At 37.8% G+C, this 22,732-nt stretch overlaps 1 protein-coding gene across 1 annotated transcript; it reads left to right on the top strand.

Moving 5' to 3' along the window:
- The first annotated feature begins 608 nt into the window (after positions 1-608).
- Positions 609-2,108, top strand: MC2R (melanocortin 2 receptor). Its single transcript, XM_044067982.1, has one exon. The coding sequence runs from the start codon at positions 730-732 to the stop codon at positions 1,675-1,677; it is 948 nt and encodes a 315-aa protein (XP_043923917.1). The 5' UTR covers positions 609-729; the 3' UTR covers positions 1,678-2,108.
- The last annotated feature ends 20,624 nt before the right edge of the window (positions 2,109-22,732 follow it).

Genomic DNA, 22,732 nt, shown 5'->3' with positions numbered 1-22,732 from the left:
CGGTTTATCTTATCATATTCTCTTTTAGGCTAGCGGGATCCTCTGAATCTAGGTTTTTGGCTAGGCTTGTAATGGTTGGCAGACTGATTGCCTAGTACTTACCTATGAATCTATGCACCTATATTGAGGCATCCTGTACAAAAGTGATCATTAAATTTATCAGTGGAATGCATGTCATTCATTGTTAAATGTTATGATTTGGAGAGGTCACTGGCATTACTTGTAGATATTCACAAGTTCCTTGCATGAGAGGCGGTGCCACCATTCTTTCCACGCACTTCATTACCCACACATTTTAAAATGAGTGAAGGACGGTGCAGTTTATTAGGAGTAAACAGATTACTGTTTGCTGTAATGAACTATTAATGATTACAAAATGTAATCATTATGCTCCATGGTTTATGTAGTAATATACACTATACTATAACGGTTTATTATATGGTACTGTTCCAGGGACCATAACTGTATATAAATTACAGATTCATTTACTGTGCTTTTAATTGTGTTTAGGATTTAAGAATACCAAAAATTTTACAAATATTTGCATTTCTTGTATAGCTGAGTCCACTTCAGCATGTTTTTTTTTTCTTTATTTCAGATGCCTTGTTTGAAATTTGTTTATGACAGAAGAAAAAACACATTTTGAGGATAGCCTGCTCAGTCATTTAAGCTTGATCTTTCAGCGTTTTCAGCTCTTCAGATTTTGGACTCTTTAAATAAGACAGAAATATGACCAGCCCCACAGACACAGCTGCATCATCAGGACAGATAAGCAGCCTTAATAATGAATTTAACAGAACTACAGACTGCAAGACAGTTGTAGTTCCACAGGAGATCTTCTCTACAATCGCTGTTGTGGGCCTACTGGAAAACATTCCTGTTCTCATTGCTGTCGTGAGAAATAAAAACCTGCACTCACCAATGTATTTTTTTATCTGCAGTCTGTCAGTCTCTGACATGTTATTCTGCATTTATAAAATTGTGGAAAATGCTGTAATAACATTCTGTAAGATAAAGAAATTGTGTTTTGATTTCAAAGAATTAGAGCTGCAGCTGGATGATGTAATAGATTCAGTGTTCATCATTTCACTTTTAGGTTCGATCCTTAGCTTGTCAATGATTGCAATTGATCGTTACATCACTATTTTCCATGCACTAAGGTACCACAACATCATGACTACAAAGCGAGCCGTTATTATCCTTGCAGTTAGTTGGTCAGTCTGCACAGGACTTGGAATCCCTATGACTGTGTACTCTCATGGAAAAAGCACAATATTTGGCTTCTTTATTATATTCACCATTTCATATATCTTTATACTTTGCCTGTATTTGAGCATGTTCTTCTTGGCTCATTCCCATGCAACAAGGATAGCGTCACTCCCAGGAAATGGCATTCATCCAAGAGTAAATATGAAGGGTGCAATTACAATAACAATTTTGTTGGGGGTATTCCTTGTATGCTGGACCCCATTTTTCGTTCATATTCTTCTTATAGAGATTTGCCCACTAAACCCATATTGCATCTGTTATATATCTATTTTTCAAGCCAGTGTTACCTTCATGACCTTTAATTCTGTAATTAACCCATTAATTTATGCATTTCGAAGTCCAGAGCTGAGAAATACCTTCCAAAGAATGCTTTGTTGTTTGGCTGTGAGACAATACTATGGATTCTGAAGGGCTTTAGGTCAAAAATGTTCCAAAAATTGACTTTTTTATTGTAATACCAATTTCTACATCATAGGCTATAGTGCAGAGAACATTATTAAACTAAAATGAATCCATGTCTAGTTTATGGTGATATTCATGTGAAGAAAAGATAAGGCATACTGTAAATTTCTAAAAATTCATCATTTACAAATAACAATAAGCTGTATTCATATAGTTTAAGATCAGGAGAGGATGGAGGAAGCTCATTCATAGAATAGTACTAAACATTGGTGTTATTATTGACAGAGGAAATACCATGATGGTTCTCAAAAGTTGTAGACAATATTATGTTAAGTGTCTTCAGGAACCAACTTGTTTCAAAGACAAAGAAGTTTGCTTATTTTATAAAAAAAAAATAAATCAATAAAACTGCACAGTAATACTTTGCTGCAGCTGCTTTGGAGGTGCCATCCTTTGCTTTCTTTCTTTCTGAATCATCTCCCACTTACATACACCATGGCAAGTCACAAAAGCATAAACATAACTTTCTATGCTTTTCTGCATCCTTCTTGTTTTCAGAAATACATATTATTGTGCTGCAGAGGTTAGCTGCTTTACCATACTTGGATTTTTTTTTAGTTTTCTCAGTTGCTTCTTGATTGAGGTGCTTTCTCTGCAGAGGCTACACGTCTTCCTTGTATCACCTTTGAGGGTTTTTGCTGGGAACTCATGTTTTCTTTCCATCATGAATACATCATATAGGTGTTTTGCAGGGATTTATATCAGTCAGTTGAAACGGCTGAATATTGAATACCAGATGTTCTAACTGTAAAGTTCAAACACTGGTTATCACGAAGCCGCGGCCCACCAAATTCTTTCCCAGGGAAAGAATTTGGTGGGCCATTTCTGTGGTTTTGCGAGTATCAGGACTGTGGTGGGAATCTACGAGTCAGGTTCACGTAAGTGTGCGATTGTGTGGATGTTAGAGTTAAGGTGTAGGTTAGGTGAGTTAGGGTTAGGGTGCAGGTGAGGTGAGTGTGCGATAGTGAAAGACTTTAGGGTTAGGGCGGGATAGGTAAGTTAGAGTTAGGGCACAGGTCAGGTGAGTGTGCGATAGTGACGGACCTTAGGGTTAGGGTTTGGCTTAAGGTAAGTGGATAGGTAGTAGTGTATGTGCAGTTTAGTGTAGGGTTAGATGTAGGATTTTGAGTGTGTGTGTGGATTGATGTTGTTTTGGTGTGTTTGTGTTGCGTGTGTGTTTCTTGGAACAGCGATTTTTTTTCCCAGGGAAAAAATCGCTGTTTTAAGACTTCAATGTTTTTGAAGTTCGTGGTTTGAAGTTCAAACATATAGTGTTCGAACTTCAGACATTTCAATGAACTGATATAGACCCGTTTTGCAGTCAACAAAAGTGCTCTTAGTCATGTCATAGTGGCATTCTTTCAAAGCATGGGTCTCTGTCTTATACCTGTTAGTTGCTGGAATAAGTTACAGCTCCAGTGAGATTCAGTCTACAAATACTGATAAGCAGACATGATGCAAACTATGGCAATAAAAGGAGGACACATTTCAGTAGATGTTTGAAGGGAGGATTTAAAACTTAAAATGTATACCTCTGAAGCACTGAGGCAGATGACAGGCATAACAAAAAGTGGCTGACAGTGGAAAGAGACACAAAATATTCTTCGAACAATTTTATTAGTGCTTTCATTTAGTTAAATCACCAAATTTCTTCAGACAACCTCCTAATACACCAGTTTATTATTTATAGTACTTTTAAATCTGTCACATGTTTTTACCAACCAATAGATGTTCATACCTCATAATTAAAACTTTTCCTTAAACATATAATACATAAAATTAATACATAAATTATAAAAACTTTAAAACATTCACTTATTATACTGAATTCATTTTCTTTCCTATCTATCATACACTTTCAATTTTAAGACTATTTATAGATATCATATCATTTAAACCGGGGGGGGGGGGGTTACTTGCATTCAGGTAGATTTGCCACCATGTTTTTTTATTCTCCAATTTCAACTTCCAAGGTCCCCCCTGGCATCTTTGGTAACTTGATGTACTATCAGGAATTTAAAATTATGTGCAGGGTATTTTTAAGATGTCTGTACAATGCATTTGTGTCCTTCTGGTGGGAAATATCATACATGTGTTCATATATTCTTTGAGACAATTTCCGTTCTGTTTTACCCACATAAAATCTTGGGCATTTCAGACAAAAAGCAGTATATACAACCCTCTGTGTATAGCAGCTATATTTTTGTTTTACATGTATTATTTTATTCATAATTTGAACACTTGATCCATTAAACACATACTGACATTGATTACACATCCCACAGGGACTCATCTGTCCTTCCTTCATAACCTGTACTTGTCTCTCCAAGATGTTTGTAAAGTTTAAACCCCTCCTATATACTGCATTTGGATTAGTTCCTAATTTTTCCACTAGATTTTCATCATTTTTTATTATATTCCAATTCTTTTGCAGTATATCTCTTATGATCATACTATTACTATGATAAGTCACTACAAAAGTGCAAAAAATGTTTTACTGCTATAATAATTTCCATTAACATTATTGCTATTAATTTCCATATTCTGAGTATTTATATCTATAGACGTTATGTCCTGATCCAAGTTACTAGTTGACAGATTTTCATTATATTCCTTTAATAATGTTATATAATACCCATGTTCCCGCTTACTGATAACTTTGTTACTGATTTGACTTACTATTCTCCTAGGGTATCCCCTATTATAAAACATACTAGATAAAATCCCACACTCATCAATAAAATCTGTATGGTCTGAGACCATCCTTGCAGCTCGAACCATCTGCCCCTTCACTACTCTGTAACAGAAATCTCGAATTTTATAGATTATATTAATAAATCAATGGATTTTCTTAAATGTACCTATACAGTGAGTTATGATAAAGTAGCATATCTAGATCAATGATAGAAAGGAAATAAAATGGTCAAGGTTTAAAATCTAAAATATACCGAAAACCAGCATACTCAAATACCTATTTACACTACTCCAGTAACCATCCTATACATGTGAAGAGAGGAGTAGCGAACGGGCAGATGGTTTGAGCTGCAAGGATGGTCTCGGACCATACAGATTTTATTGATGAGTGTGGGTTTTTATCTAGTATGTTTTATAAAAGGGGATACCTTAGGAGAATAATAAATCAAATCCATAACGAAGTTATCAGTAAGCGGGAACATGGGTATTATATAACATTATTAAAGGAATATAATGAAAATCTGTCAACTAGTAACGTGGATCAGGAGATAACAACTATAGCTATAAATACTCAGAATATAGAAATTAATAGTAATAAAGTTAATGGAAATTATGATAGCAGTAAAAAATTGGTTTGCACTTTTGTAGTGACTTATCATAGTAATAGTACGATCATAAAAAATATACTGCAAAATAATTGGAATATAATAACAATTGATGAAAATCTAGTGGAAAAATTAGGAACTAATCCAAATGCAGTATATAGGAGGGGTTTAAACTTTACAAACATCTTGGAGAGACAAGTACAGGGTATGAAGGAAGGACATATGAGTCCCTGTGGGATGTGTAATCAATGTCAGTATGTGTTTAATGGATCAAGTGTTCAAATTATGAATAAAATAATACATGTAAAACAAAAATATATCTGCTATACACAGGGGGTTGTATATATTGCTTTTTGTCTGAAATGCCCAAGATTTTATGTGGGTAAAACAGAACGGAAATTGTCTCAAAGAATATATGAACACATGTATGATATTGCCCACCAGAAGGACACATATGCATTGTACAGACATTTTAAAAAATACCCTGCACATAATTTTAAATTCCTGATAGTACACCAAGTTACAAAAGATGCCAGAGGGGGACCTTGGAAGTTGAAATTGGAAAATAAAGAAACATGGTGGCAAATCTACCTGAATGCAAGTAACCCCCCAGTTTAAATGATATGATATCAATAAATAGTCTTTTAAAATTGAAAGTGTATGATAGATAAGAAAGAAAATGAATTAAGTATAATAAGTGAATGTTAAAATTTTTATAACATTATGTATTCATTTTATGTATTAATATATGTTTAAGAAAAAGTTTTAATTATGAGGTATGAACATCTATTGGTTGGTAAAAACATGTGACAGATTTAAAAGTACTATAAATAATGAATTGGTGTATTAGGTGGTTGTTTGAAGAAGTTTGGTGATTTAACTAAACGAAAGCGCTAATAAAATTGTTTGAAGAATATTTTGTGTCTCTTTCCATTATCAGCCGCTTTTTGTTATCTTGTGTTGGTCAGTATTGACATTGAGTGTTTTGGCAGATGGCAGGCATGCCATAAATATTTAACTACTTTGAAATTTAGAGTCAAAACATATAACATCCATTAGAGCAGGAGTTACCTCAGGAGAAAAGGCACACGTGAAGTTTATTTGGAAGACAGTGCTGTGGTGATGTTATTAAGCAATGCTTCTGCAAATAAGATTGTGGATGTATGGCATAATTATTTTGAGGACAGAAAATTTAATACAGGTGAAATTCAGCAATGCATCTAATAAACATAATGTACTTTTTAGGTGCATGTAGGAAGAAGTACGACATTGGTTAACAAAATAAGAAAATGTATTACTTTCGTCAAAAATGTAGATAGTAGGTGTGTAAATCAGTTGTTACTTGCTAATATTATATTTGATTCTGTCTATATTTTAAATTATTTAATTATCCTATTAACCACTTTGATTTACAGGGAGAGGGAGGTGTATAAAAGAAAGGGAATGGGGGCAATAATATGGAATGGGTAAATAAAACAGATGATAAAGAACAATTTGTTAGATTTTTCTGCCTTGGTCTCATTGTCAAGATCCTTGTTAATTCCATGAGGTATAATTTGACCCTAAGGACAAAAGACAGGTTGGGTAAATATTATGAAATGGCAACTCCGTGATACAGAAGACTGCTTTGACAGCTGAGGTAGTGCATTCAGTGATCCCGACTTGTATTAGTGAGACCTATGATTATGTAAAAAGACCTTCAGTCTCCAATGATACCTCTCTATCAGTAACCCTAGGTAGCTCATAAAGTTGTAGCGAGGCTTCAGTTTTTAAATCTAAAGGCTGTTAATATGCAAACGACTAGATTAAGTGCTGGGATAGCTCACAAGGGTGTAGTGAGGCTTCAGCTTTTAAATCTAAAGCCTGTTAATATACAGACGACTAGATTAAATGCTGGCATTACTGATTTTTGCCATGTAGCACTGAATTTCATCACAAGAGCTGGAAGCATAAGTGCTACTAATATTCCAACATAGGTAGGAGAATTACATAATTATATTTCTCCAGGATTACATCATGAATGTAGTAGCACAGGCTTCAAAGCTGATGGTATCTGCAGACATCAGCTATAGTATTAACAAAATGCATTTTCTGTTTTCTAAGGAATTCCCTGCCCAATCTCTATTTTTGACAGTAATCATATTAAGTAAATTTCACTGGCAATGAATGTCAATTAGATCAAACTAGTGTGGCACTGGGACTCCTCCATTCTGTCACTAGGAAAAATAATTAATTATGGTTATGTGATCTAGGTAGGTCCACTTCAGAAGTGTGACTTCTGAGTGTATATTATTAGTACAAGCCCTTAATAGTGCTTTAAGAATGGCATGTAGCCTGGGGACTGTGGTATTTGTTTACAGTAAAGAATTAATCACAGTTCTCAGCAAAACTGATCTTCTCTGGGCAGATTTTCTCCCTGCTTGGAAAATAACCAATCATGTTTAAGTAGTTCCATGTGGATCTCAAGATACTAAATACAGCTGTAATAAATCATGTCTCCACAGTGACATATGTCTAGACTCCAGAATCCAGAGCAATGTTTTATTTCCTACAAGGCAGAAATAATTAAAACACTAAGGGGGTATACTGAAGTAGGGCGTAGCACTGAATCAAATAACCTAGCTATTACATAGTCAGGACAGGCCATGCAACTCAGCCTGTATTTAAGGGACAGGTATTAATTGTTAAGAAAGATATGACGATTTTATTTGTCCTTTCCTAACAGGTCTTGGTTGTCAAATGAATGTCATACTGTTGATCTGTCTTGGTAAAAACGGAGATTTGGAAATGAGTTCTGTGTAATCAGGTTAACACATGGGTTTTTCTTGTTGACTAATCAAAGACATGAATCTGTTACATCTATGGACATTAGGTTGTTTGCTATCACTCCACACTTGTTGCCTGTGATGAAAATATTGTCTGCAACACAATCAGAGGAAATGTCTGGCAAATAATTGGCAGTGGCTTATTTCCAAGTATGAGTTTACATGTTTTATTAATCAGGTATGTGAATTGCCTAAAGAACACTTTTTAGTCATAACATGAGCCATCAGGCAAAAACAACAATAATAATTTACATTTGAAATATAAACACAGAACACAGAAAAAAAATTTGCTTTTAAAATGCATATGCAATTATCATAAGTTATATACATTGTAATCATTGTATTTATGAAAATGTAAATACAGAGTTTAAATTCTGCCATGAATATTACAATACCTTTTTTATTTCTGTTGAATAGCTGAATATTTGAGCTGTTTGGTTAACTGTTATACACCTACATCAACTTTATTACAAGCTGAGATAAGTACAAACTTGCAGTGTTATAAGATAGTACTGCATTTTATTTTTCTGTGTATTTATTTGATTCACTGAATATTGTGATCTCTCTCTCTCTGCAGTTAGTTTCCCATCCTCCCTCTTTGTTCTTGTTGTGGTATTAATCTTGGCGGCTTTGGAATTGCCCGCCCCTCCTGTAAATTTGTGTTTGAACACTCCTCCTGGGTCCATCTCATTTGCTCACTCAACCAAGTACAGTGAGATAATATTTTGATTTCAGACACCTCTACCACTCCCATCTGTTCAGCCTAGTGTCATTAGCTCATTCTACCTAACACAGAAAGAACATCTGAGTAGGCCAACCCAATTAGGCCCTTAACCTTGAATTATCTTCTGTTTCTCCTTTCTCCCTTTCCACTTTACTTTGTGTTCTGACTGAGTGTGCTTCTCAGTTAAGTATATTTTTGGCACTTTTTAACTGTTCAGGGTTGAATTAAACAATAATTGAATTCAGTTCAGAACACAGTTTGAATAAATTGCTTTAATATTGCTACACAGTCAAGTGTGCTAGCTTACACTGCACTTGAATTGTTTTTATTGTTGTTTTAGCTGATTTTCTGTAACAAAAATAAGAATATCTAAGTTTGTTTCCTGCCTTTCCTATAACTAGTCTAGTCCATTTACAGATTTGCTGTATCCATGACTGTTTGTAAGCTTCTGAGCCCCCCCCCCCAAGTCTTTCTGTGTTGGAGGGAAACATTCTATATTATCAGTGGGAGTGGTAAGCACTAGGTAGCCTATCTACCACAAGAGTGGTTTCTGGCCCAGAAATTGTAGTTTATTGGCCATTTGGACAGTTTTTCTATCTCTTTCAACTTTCAAGTCTAAAAGCCCACCTTTCCCTTGTTTCCTGCCTTTCCTGTAGCTAGTCTAATCCAGAAACAGTTTTGCTGTATCCAGGAGTGTTTGTAAGCTTCTGAGCCACCCACCCAAACCTTTCTGTGTTGAGGGAAGCCTTCTAGCTTATCAGTGGGAGTGGTAAGCACTAGGTAGCCTATCTATCACAAGAGGTGGTTTCTGGCCCAAAAATTGTAGTTTCTTGGCTGTTTGAGCACTTTTTTCCATCTCCTTCAGCTTTCTGGTCTTAAAGCACGCATTTGCACTTGTTTCCCACCTTTTCTATAACTAGTCGAGTCCATATACAGATTTGCTGTATCCAAGACTAGTTGTAAGCTTCTGAGGCCCTAAGCCTCTTTGTGTCAGAGGGAAGCCTTCTAGCTTGTCAGTGGAAGTGGTAAGCACTAGGTAGCCTATCTACCACAAGAGGAGCAGTTTCTGGTGCAGAAATTGTAGTTTATTGGCTGTTTGGGCAGTTTTTTCAATCTCCTTTGACTTTCTGGTCTTAAAGCCCGCGTTTGCACTTTTCCCACCTTTCCTGTAACTAGTCTAGTCCAGATACAGATTTGCTGTATACAGGACTATATGGAGGCTTCTGAGCCCCCAAGCCTTTCTGTGTTGGAGGGAAGCCTTCTAGCTTATCAGTGGGAGTGGTAAGCACTAGCTAGCCTATCTACCACAAGAGGAGTGGTTTCTGGCCCATAATTTGTAGCTTATTGGCCGTTTGAGCAGTTTTTCCATCTCTTTCAACTTTCTGGTTTAAAAGCCTACATTGCACTTGTTTTTTGCCTTTCCTGTAACTAGACTAGTCCAGATACAAATTTGCTGCATCCAGGACTGTTTTTAAGCTTCTGAGAGATGCCAAAGTCTGCTCTTCAACTTTTCCTTAGATCTGCTTGTTTTCTCCTCTCCTGCACTTTTACTAGCTTATTAGTCTAGCACTTTACCATACCAGACTTCTTGTAGGAATTATAGTAGCACACAAAAGTGCTACCAGCACTAATGTTCTACAAGGAAACTGCTCCAGTACTTATTATTAATGCCCACCCCTCCCGGCATGTCTAAATGTCAGTTCCCTGTGCTTTTTACTGTTAACCTGGTGAACTTGGGCATCCTGAGGCAATGTAGCAACTGCTTCATGTACACCAACAACCCTCTCCTCTTACTTCCCAACACTCAGACTTGCAAGAGATGGGTATACATTCATGTGTGCAAACACACATTTCCGAATGTTCGTTACTGGGAAATGTTTTGCTGAATTCCATCACATCGACTGTCCTAAATGTCATAAATATATCAAATTCGACATTCCCGGATTGCTCCACTGCCAATACGAGTGCTACCATGGATCAAAAAGGGGATGAGGTTTTGTAATTTGGCTTTTTTTCACCATTTTCAACTTTTGTGGTTCACGATTCATGGAAGCAGTGTCACAGATGTGGCCGACGAACATTTGAATGTATACCGAAAAGATGCACTTGTATATCCAAATTGGAAGCCACACACTCTCCAGCCAAGACCAGAATAGCTGGTCAAGAGGAGAAGGTCAACACTTGCACCACACAACATGGAACACATAGCCCTCCAGAACACACCAGCACTGCCTTCACATAAAAACACAAACCACACACCCACGTTTGCAGAGGCTCTCAATAAAAATCTACCCAAACAGCAGAGACCTCCAAGGCAGAAATACACTTGACCATCACAACACAACACTAATCACAAGACACATAACTCTCCTAAACAGTGTGCCACTCAACCAAAACCCCTAATGCAAAACAGCATGCCCAGCACACTAGTCATAGGTGACTCAGTAATGACGCACACTGATGTCCCACTCACTAGGTTAAATAAGGAGAAAGTAACAGTCAGCTGCCTGTCAGGTGCCAGGATCCACCATATAATGCATGTACTCAAGTTCCCCAACAACAGGGACAAATATGACTATGTCATTGTACATGTGGATGTGAATGACCTGAGCTGTACCTCCCTGGACTACATGAAAAGAGACATGGAGGAGCTCTCGGATTATGTAGCCCAGGCAGGTATGACCCTAGCCCTGAGCAGCATCCTACCATCACCCAGAATGATACCAAAGTACAAGCAGAAAATGATTGATTTCAACAATTGGCTAAGTTTCTGGTGTCATTCTAAGGGGATCCAGTATATGTCTGCCTGGGATGACATGATTGACAGACCTTGAGCCTTTACCAGAGATGGCCTGCATCCATACCTCTCAACCTGGAAACATAAAAAATCTGGACAAGGTCCATGAAAAACAGGTACAAATCTGTACGCTGATTAACATTTAATTTGCATACATAATTATGTAACCCCACCCACTCCAATGGAATTGTAGGATACCAACTTTCAAATGCAAACTGAAGAACAGACAACCAAAATATGGCAGAGTCCCCCTGCAGCCATCCCAATGTCCCATTACCTGGCTCACCTCATTTACCATAGACACTAAATTGTGCATACTGCTTTACTTTTACAATGATTATTTGGATTTTATTTTTACATTTTACAGCACAACAATGCAGAAAAACTAATAGACATCTGGTAAACAAAGCAATACTGTCTCACAATGAAAATAGGCTTGGCATTAGAACTTCTCTGCCCTTGAAACTCACATTCATTGAAACAGCATTGAAACCCACACCACATCCAAAGAAAATGCATCTGGCCAGTGGTGGATAAAGATTACATTTGGGCTGTTTTCAAATCCTTGGCCCCTTGCACACAAAAAAAGAAACATACATATGTTATTTTCTTTGATACACCATCTATACTGAGCGCATTTTAAATTTATTGTTTGAACATTTTTCCAGTAGGCTGTACGGTAGGCAATGAAACAAAAAGCATGAACCAATAATAACAAAACTGCCCAATTCAGAACATTTCCATCATAAAAGTCTACTTCCACACCCACACTATAAATTGAATGACAGTAATGTAAGCCATAGGCATCTTGCACAGTGTCTCACACTTATTTTCAATTTCATATTTTTTTTGGGGGGGGACAAAATGTCGAAAACCAAGGACACATTTTAATCATTGCTTGTATAATTTTGTAAAGTTGCTAGAATAAAATGTGTTACCACCATGCATTTCACTGGCAAGTTTTGAACCCAGGACCCTATGCACTACAGTCAGAACATACCACTATGCCAAATCAGCAGCTTCCTGAAATATATAGGAAGGCAAACTTAATGGTTATCATTTAGTGAACTCATTTCTCATTTCTCACCATAGCTCTCAACCTCTTAGCACAAAAAACCTGGACAAAGCCAATAATGGAGGAATACAAATTCAGTTCTCACTTCTCACCATAGCTCTCAACCTCTTAGTACAAAAAAACTTGGGCAGAGCTCAAAAGTGGTGGTGGCTAGTGACATTAGGCTCTTTTTACCCTGTACCCAAGGTACAGGGTTTGAGCCTGAGTACCTCGCGTGCGCGCGCACACACACACACACACACACACACACACACACACACACACATGAAAAGAAATCCTTTCTGACGGCTTCTCTGTGCAGCAAGGGAAATAAAACACACCAGTCTTGGCGACGAATGGCTTTTCTGTGCAGAAAATAAAAACCACACACCAGCCCCAGCACACACTTACCTTTCCTCCCTGCGAGCAAGGAAAATAAAATAAATCTTTTCTGCAAGGATCATACACACAATGGCTTTTCTATGCAGCAAGGAAAATAAAAACACACACATCCCAGTCCCGGTGAGGAACGGCTTCTCTGTGCAGCAAGGAAAATAAAAACACACACACACACACACACACACACACACACACACACACACACACACACACACACACACACACACACACACACACACACACACACACACACACACACACCAGTCTTGGGGAAAAGAAATCCTTTCTGACAGCTTCAAATAAAAGAAATCCTTTCTGATGGCTTTTCTGTGCAGCAAGGAAAATAAAACGCACACCGATGAAAATAAATCCTTTCTGACGGCTTCTCCATGTAGCAAGAAAAATAAAACACACAAGTCTCAGTGAGGAACGGCTTCTCTGTGCAGAAAATAAAAATGCACACATCAGTCTCGGCATACACTTACCTTTACTCCGTGCAAGCCAGGAGCGAGGAAAATAAAATAAATCCTTTCTGCACACACTTCTTCTCAGTGCAGAGCAAGGAAATCAAGGCAGGCTTCTAAATAAAAGAAATCCTTCTCCATGCAATAAAAGAAATCCTTCTCTGTGCAGCCAGCAGTGAGGAAATCCAGGCTTCTAAATAAAAGAAATACTTTCCGCACACACTTACGTCCGGCGAGCCTTCTAAATGAAAATACAGCCTTGCTTTCTGTTCCCGCACTCAGAAAGCATTTGAACTGTGCAAAGCTTGATTCCGACAGGCTGGTAGCCCTGACGAGCTGACGGCATCACGCACGTGATTATGTCAGCTCACAATGTACGAAAAATAAAAAACAAAAAATAAAGAAAAAAAAATTGGAAATGAAGGGTTGTCACTTGGGAATCGTGGCACCCCATTATTTAGACCCCAAAACTCAGTAAAAAACAAGTAATTCAGGACAAGTTGGGAGGTATGCCTGCATCTGTCACCCTTGGGCTTCTGGATACTGGCCAAGACTCTTGCCACCCCTATAGTGCCTTTTTTAGGTGGTTTTCCAAAGACAAAATTACCACCGTAACAGTTACAAACAAATGCAATCTTAGGATCATGCTTCTCAATGCTAGAAGTTTAAATCTCAAAATGCACTCACTCGAAGCACTCCTTATAATGGAGAACATCAACATTTGTGCTGTAACAGAGACCTAGTTCAAGGCAGCAGAAAGCACCCCTGCACTACCAGGCTAATACTTATTCCATACCTTTCAGCCCCAGAACTTGGACCGAAGCTCCAAAGGTGGGGGTGTTTTTATATTCATAAAGGATGCATACCTCCAGACTGGAAGCCCAACATAATGCATCAGAGATACTTCAGGTGCAGCTAATATTGGGGAAAGGCAGTGATTCAGGTCATAGCCTTTTATAGGACCCCAACCATGTCCCAAGACACTGACTCCACATTCCTAAGCACCCTGAAGAGTATTAGGGTCCAACCAAACACACTCATACTGGGCAACTTCAACTACCCCTCCATTAACAGGGAAAACAACTCATGTACCATTACACTGGCCCAACATTTCCTGGAATTCATTAATTCCAATGCCCTGGACCAGCTCGTTCTTATCCCCACTAGAGGTAGCAACATCCTTGACCTGGTCATTACTAACATGAGCGACCATTGCTTAACACCAATAGTCAACTCCTCCCTGGTTAGATCTGACCACAAACTAATCACCTTGGAAATCCACATCCCTCCCATCCCAGCCCACTGCAAAAGTAACCACCATGAAAAACTTCTCCAAAGCTAACACTGGGCTCCTAAAAACAGAGGCAGCTAACTTTATGGCACCCATGCAAATGGAGAATAGTTGCATGACCACAGAATCATACACCAATGCACTGTATGAACACGTACACAAATGCATGGATCTCGCCATAGCCAATAGAATTAAGATGCTCTCCTCCAAAAAAAGGAAGTCAATCTTGTGGTCCCCTACCATAAACAAACTCTACAAGAGAAGGAGGAAAGTTATGTGGAATAAGGTGAAGTCCCAAGACTGGAAACACTCCCTTATCAGCCTCAACAAAAAGGTGAGATCCCTCATCAAATCCTCTAAAGTTAGCTATGAAAGAGAATTGCAGCAATAGTAAAGACATCCACAAGGCTTTCTATAGTTATGTAAAGAACCTCCATGGCAATACCCAGACTTGCTCTGAGCTAATGCACAATGGTACCTCCTATACTGAGCCAACAGATATTGCCAATATACTGGCTGACAGATTCAGTGCCAACTTTTTCCTTCTCTTCCCCCTAAAGGACCAATCACAATGTCATTAGATTGTCAGGCACCCAGTATTACTGCTGCACAGGTTAAAACAGCACTGTACAAGGCCACAAATACAGCTTTTATGGGACCTGACAATATCCCTGGCTGTGTTCTACATGAACTACAGAGTGAACTGGCACCTCACGTGTGTGCCCTGTTCAATCACAGCCTCACCTCAGGCTTTGTCCCTACTGTAAAAAGGAGTGACTACAGACCCTGGGAACTATCGCCCCATTAGCCTGACAAGTCTGATATGCAAAGCTATGGAACACATCATCATGGACCTAATAAAAAATGATATAGGGAATTTCCAGACTCTGGATCCCACACAGTTTGGTTTTGTGAAGGGTATATTATGCCTGCTCAACTTGGTTGACTTCTTTGAGTCAGTCACCAGAGCTGTGGATGAAGGCAAGGTGGTTCATACAGCCTACTTTGATCTGGCCAAGGCCTTTGATACCTTTGCCCACTCAGGAATTATAGAAAAACTCACTAAGCTAGTCATCAACCCCTATATCACTAGGTGGGTTGCAAACTGTCTCACAGATAGAACCCACAGTGTGAAAGTAGCTGACTCCAAGTCAGACTGCCGACCAGTCAAGAGTGGAGTCCCGATCCACAGGGATCAGTCCTGGATCCTCTCCTGTTTGCTATCTAGTTCTCAGACGTCCAGTCCAACATGAAGGGACTCTGGCTGACAAAGTTCGCAGATGATTGCAAGTTGGGAGCCATCATTAACTCCCCAAGTGATGTTGACATCCTACAGAAAGGCCTTACTGAGATCGACTGGTGTCAGAACCATGGCCTTAAGCTCAATGCCAAAAAATGTGTCATCATCCCATTTGGGGGAAAAAAACAGTTCCCATGAAGTACCACATCGATGGTAGTCCACTGAATACAGAAGGCATTATAAGAGATCTGGGAACACAGGTTGACAGCAACCTCTCTTTTGACCACCACACTGCCACTGTGATCAGAAAGTCCTTCTGTGTGGCACATCTCATTACAAAGGGTTTTGCATCCAGGAAGAAAGAGGTCATTGTCTCCCTCTACTCTTCCCTCATTAGGCCAGTCATCGAGTACAATGCCCCATTTGGCATGCACCTCACTAGACACCTGAAAAAACTGGAGAGGCTGCAAAAGTACCTCACAAAGAGGATTCTAGGCCTCAAATGCTTGTCCTATATGGACAGACTCAAAAAACACCAACTATTCTGTCTCATATCACCTACTTAGAGGCAATCTCTGCTTGACTTATAAAGCCGTGTCTGACCCAGCTCTATTAGAAATGCTACATCTAAAGAAGTCCCAATCCCTCTGCACCACACACTCCAGAGACCTCAACCTCATTACCACAATCAACAGAACGTGCTGCAGGGACAGGTTCATAACCCAGAGACTGCCCATGCTATGGAATAGACTTCCCATACATGTCAAACAGAGCACCTCACTGGTCCTCTTCAAGAGAAATCTTGATGAGTGGATGGGAAATGGAAAATCCACCTCGGGGATCACTCCAGTGGCTCTACTCGACAGAAGCACTGGAAACTAAGGTCAGGTGGCATGATGCCAGGGTAATCCTATGGGCTAGGCGTGTAAAGGCTCCAGGGAAATTAGCCTAGTACACACCTATGAACCTTGAGCTTTTAATTATTATTTTGATAGCAAGACCAGAAAGTACATATGAAAGGTAATTTTACATGGTGTTACGTTTCTAAAATAATTAGTGAAAGTAACATTTTCTACAGGACTTGTTTACTATTTAATGCAAAAACAATTATGTACATTCTTATAATCATGGTCATAACAGGTTATCTAATTATAATTATGTGCAGAACAGGTTACATTGAATCTATTGTGTCACCTGTGTAGGGCACAGCCATCTATCAAAACCATGTATGACACAATATTCAAAAAGTACATACAATACTTTAAATAGTTCCCTAAAGGAAGATGTAATTAACTCCTTTTACTGAGATGTTTTTGCTCTAATCCCATCAGTCTTATCAATCATTCACAGCATCACAACAACAAACCATTAATGGCTGAGCACTTTCATTTAAAAGAACTTCATCAGAACAATGAATAAATTACAACCACACCCATATATATCCCCCGTGGTGTGTCACATGTTAAAGAAGAACAAATAAAATATAATAAACTATTAAAACATGCACTGTATATAAATATAAAATACTAAGATTTAACAAGCACCATACAATTTCAATTTTAATAATGAACTAATGGAGCACGAATTGTTGAGCCCAGGGTTATTACAGGCATTCAGCAACAACTGCCATCTCAACTCATTTTTATCTAGATGTTCACCAATAGTCCATCCCTGAGCATTTCTTTGACCTTCTCAATAATTAAAAAATTAAAACTGTGGTTGATATTTTTTCCACATGCCTATAAAGGGCATGGGTAGTTTTTTTTATTTCTAATGTCCAAAATATGCTCATATATCCAAATTTTAAACTGCTTACTAGTCTTTCCAATGTAAAATGCAGTACATCGATTACATTGGGCTAAATAGACAATACTAGATGTATTACAGGAAAAACAACATTTTCCTTATGTAGTACACCAGATGGTTAATGGTGAAACTATCAGCACTATTAATATAATGACATGAAGAACAATTACCACATTTTTGGGGACCAAACCTATCTGTGTGCAGTATAGGAGTAAACCTCTTCTTCAAATAACTTTGAAGTGATTTTCCCTTCTTATATAGCACCAAAGGTTTGTCCCCCACTTTTTCTACTAAATCAGCATCCCTAGAAAGTACTTCCCAGTTTTTGCATAAACATTCAAAAATATAATAAATGTCCAATGTAAATGTTGTTATGAAACTGTTCTTATAGTTGCTACATTGTTCAACCACAGGATGTCCAATTTCTGTATATTCAGTACTTGTTTGTGGTTTCTCTAAAATGGGTGTATAAAATCCATTATTTCTTTTGAAAACAACCTCATTATATATGTCTACTAGACAATTTTCAGGGTAACCTCTTTTCCAATACATATCAAGTACCTTATTAATTTCTATGTGGAACATATCCAAATTTGACACCATTCTTGCTATATGCACAAGCTGGCCTTTGACTACCTTTTTTTGGTGTCTGGGATGCCAACTTGAGTAATGAAGATAGGTGTTAGAAAAAGTGGGCTTTCAGAAAATAGTGGAATAAAAGCATCCATTTGAAATATATTTCCCTATCTCCACATCTAAAAAGGAAATCTTAAACTCATCAAAGTGAGAAGAAAATTTAAAAAATCCGACACTGTTGTTAATATACTCCAAAAATTCTGTTAATCTTTCTACTGTATCCACCCAAAACATAAATACATCATCCAAAAATTTAATACAGAGTGACCAACTACCAACATATTTACTAGAAAAAATGTAATCCACTTCTCATTTAGCATTGACATAATTAGCGAAGCTTGGGGCACAGGCAACACCCATTGCCACTCCTGTTGTCTGCCTATAGGTTTGTCCTTCAAAATAAATGAAATTATTTTTCAAAACCATCTCCATTAAAGTGACGTGCATTTGTAGTGGTATTTGTTGTTCAAACCACTGCAGTCCTTCATCTAGAGGTATTACATAAAATAAATCAAGCACATCACTGGTTAAAAACACTCCTGTCTCACTGTAAGGCATGCTGTTAATCAATTCCAAAAATTGCCATGAATCCTTAGAAATCTGAAGATAATTTGTTAAACCTCCCTTTATATGTTGGTCAATCCACTGAGCTATATAGTAGGTTTTGTGCTTTTGAAAGAGCTCACTGATGGCCCCAGTATTAGGGTGATAAAACCCGATAAGGGGGTGGGGCTGTAATTATGAATTCAGTTGATTACCAAAACCAAATGAATTCATTAATGAAGTGCCTGAGATGGGTGGTAGGATGCACACTGTGGGATAGATGATGAAATGAGGATAATTTGTAGCTTGATAAACTATTTGATTAACAGTAATGCTTCATTAAAACCATAAATCTAAAATAAAGGGAAGTGTCAAAAAGACTAACATGCTTCATCACTGTACTTGTATTCTTAACTTTCTGTAGATCATGTATTGCCTGTGGTTGCATTACTTCAGAATGTATTACTCATCCAACTGCTGGCAAGTGGTATGCTCCATTGTTATATGCCAATTGTTGTAGTAAGGATTTGATTGATGTAGCTACTAACATGGAATGTCTGTGCTTCTATGTGGGGAAAACCAACCACTCATTAAGGAAGCAGATCCATGAACATATGTGCAATACACAGAAATTTAAGAATACAAGTGCACTGGTGAAGCATGTTAGTGTTTTTGGTAGTTCACATTCTTTTAGATTTGTGGTATTACAACTGATGATTAAAGATTTGAGACTAAGGGATGTGGAGAGTAAAACTGAAAATTGTGAAATAAGATGGATGATTTTGCTGCAGGTTGATAAAGGGTATGGTCTGAATGAGACTATACTTTTGAAACTGTCACATGCTCTCCATAATTGATGTTTAATTGATTTTTACTTTTGTATATAAAGGATTGGAATTTTATCTGTGAGTATGGGGTCTGATGAGGCACCTTAAGGACGTGAAAGCGCTTATCAGTTAAAGATTTTGTCTGTTTTTAGCCATGCTGGTTAGTCCTTTTCTTTATCTGGTTTTTATAATTGGTTTTGCTGAGGGCCATCTTTATCCATGGGTGTGTTTTTATCATTGACTATTGTTTGGTGTTTACATGGTGCATGGCTGAAGGCTTTGACCTAGAACTGGATTTTAATCCTAATAACATAGGTGCTACAAGGTGCTGTGATCATTTTGGGAGAATGATGAGTGTTAATAGCAATCTGTTGCTGCTGCTGAGTCCATTGGAGATCGATAACCAGCTGGAGACTCCAGGTATGGACATGGATGTATTTTGTACATCTTTGAAAGAACTAGAGAACAAACTTTATTAACTTTAAAGGTTTTTATGGCAACCGTTGCACTTCGAAGCATGTCTGCACTTTAAAGTGGTAACACATGGGTTGCAGGTAGTTAAGACCTTTGGGGATTCGTACCCAGAGCTGCTGAAGAAATGGCAGTTGTGCTGCTAAATACAGATGTGAGCTTCAGTTATGTGAAGCTACTCATAGACTTTTTTAGTCCTATGGAAGACTCATTACTTAGCAAGATTGATATGTTGTAATAGCAACTGAATATTAAGTTCATAACAGAACCATGTTAGCAAGCTCTTGAAGAGATGTATATACCGTCTCAATTTATTTGTTAGAAATGTATTGCTTAAATGTATTTTTCCACATGATATGAAAGCTTTTGATTTAACAAAAACCTAGCACCTTTGTTCTGTCCCTTTATCCACTGATAGAAGCATTCTGTAGAACCTGTGAGACAGGTTTTTGATAAGCTAACTAATATATGTGCAAGCAAAGAATTCTTTAACTTTACTCAAGAGTGAGTTTCTGGATATGTGAGAACTGCAAGAACTTGATAGAATATATATTCGACTAGCAGATAAGGGAGGTGCAATCATAACAATAGATGGATGTTTTTACTTTAATAGTATGAATGATATGTTAGGTGATTGTAACATGTTTACTCAGATACAGAAGTATCAAGTAGCTAAGTTGATTGAGCATGTACATGTGATGTTATATGATATGCTGATATGTAGGTTATTGTCCTCTGATCTCTATAAATACCTGATAGTTGAACATCCCCTAACTCCAGTGTTACACAGCATATGCAAGATTCATAAAGACCATCTAATACCACATATGAGACCAACAGCATTGGGCTGTGGTTGGTTGACAAGAGTCATTATTTATTCATGTAGAGAAGATGTTGAGACCAGTATTGGACAAGGCATCCTCTGTACTAAAGAATAACAAACAGTTGCTGCAGACACTGTCCAAATACACCAAGGATGGCAGAGAGATTCATGCTTGCTTGATGGCTACATTTGATATCTGCCCCCTTTTTACGGTTACTTGGAGCAATGTAGGGACTGACTCCATTAGATTGTTTCTGTCTCGCAAGAGTGATTATTCTAAAAGCCAGATCAGCTTAAGCTATAGCTATTGAATAGCCTGTTTTCCCACCTCCCAATTAAACCTGGAGTCGCTCAAGGCTCCATACTCGGTCCTCTCCTCTTCTCTATCTTTACAAACAACCTACACTCTGTAATACCTCAAGCCACCTGTATTCAGTGTGCGGATGATTCCACATTAATATGCGCAGCCACCTCACCACCACAATTACAGTCCTTAACCCAAAATGTGTTTAGCACAGTAGAGAAATGGCTCCTTCACCGATGTCTCATTCTGAACCCCAAAAAAAACAAAAATGCTATTATTCACTCCCACCCGCAGAGCCTCCCCACTGAACTTCAATGTTACATCTACTAATGGTACTGTCATATCTCCTGATTCTACCACAAAACTACTTGGCGTACATATTGACAATAACCTTACGTTTGAGCCCCATGTCAACAACACTATAAAAACAGTAAAGAAAAAACTAGGATCCCTCTATAGAATCAAACCCTTTCTGACTAGCCAGGACCACTATCGCCCATACCCACTTAATCTCAACCCTTCTATATGCATCCCCTATCTATACTAAACATAGTAATAGCAATATGAACAAGCTTGGCAACTCCTACAATAATATTACAAGACTTGCAACTGGGTCAACCTACAGAATCCATCATTGCAACAATCTTAATCAACTTGGCTGGTTAGAACTGGCAAATCTAATTCTACTGAACCAACTAATAGTGGCCCAGAAAATACTGTATCAACCTTCACAACCTTCAAATACTCCAATACTCACTAACCTAATCACCCCCTACAATAACCTAAAGTCCCTGCGTTCATCAAACAATTTATTAGTTCAAATAAATAAAACCAATGATCTGGTCTACGATTCACTGTTCTCTAACACTGTGGGTAAAACCTGGAACACCCTTCCAGATCACCTAACCTCCCTATCCTCAACCCTCCTATTTAAAACCAAACTTAAAACATATTTTAAATCTCACTGGCTATGTCCCTGTACTAACCCAGCCGAACTGCCACACTTGTATCCTCACACTGATCTACATACCAGCTTGAGCTACTTAATCCTTTATTAACAATACTGTGCTATACTAATCAATAGAGTAAAATTTAATAATTAATCTTATACTAACAAATAATGTGTGTGTGACTTTACGGTTTAATAGTGTGCTTTTGCTTATATAGTTTTAAACATTTTAATGTATAACTGCACTGATTAATAGTGTGCTTACTGTCCGCATATTTTTACATATGTTTGTATCTACATATTTAGCTGTCTTATAATAGGAATCATTATACTCATATGGCAAAAGGCAAGGAACTGTTATAATAGATAAAACTTTGCAATGTACCTATGTATTGTAAATACTACTCTGAAGTGTGGAGCTTTTCTCCCCGGGCCTCCACTGAAAATGGGCATATATCCAGTTGGACCAGCCTGGTCAACAAATGTAAAATAAAAAATAAATAAATAAATAAAAATGGAGTTAGTCCTTGAGAACAATGTTTTTCTGTT

This window comes from Protopterus annectens, chromosome 3.part1 (assembly GCF_019279795.1).
Source record: "Protopterus annectens isolate FY-2018-M chromosome 3.part1, PAN1.0, whole genome shotgun sequence".
Classification (NCBI taxonomy): Eukaryota; Metazoa; Chordata; order Ceratodontiformes; family Protopteridae; genus Protopterus; species Protopterus annectens.
The sequence above is the reverse complement of the archived record's forward strand: the minus strand, read 5'-3'. Positions and strand labels throughout refer to the sequence as shown.

What these genes read in the sequence shown, in the direction of transcription:
- MC2R (XM_044067982.1), top strand. Translation starts at nt 730, where the DNA reads ATGACCAGCCCCACAGACACAGCTGCATCATCAGGACAGATAAGCAGC.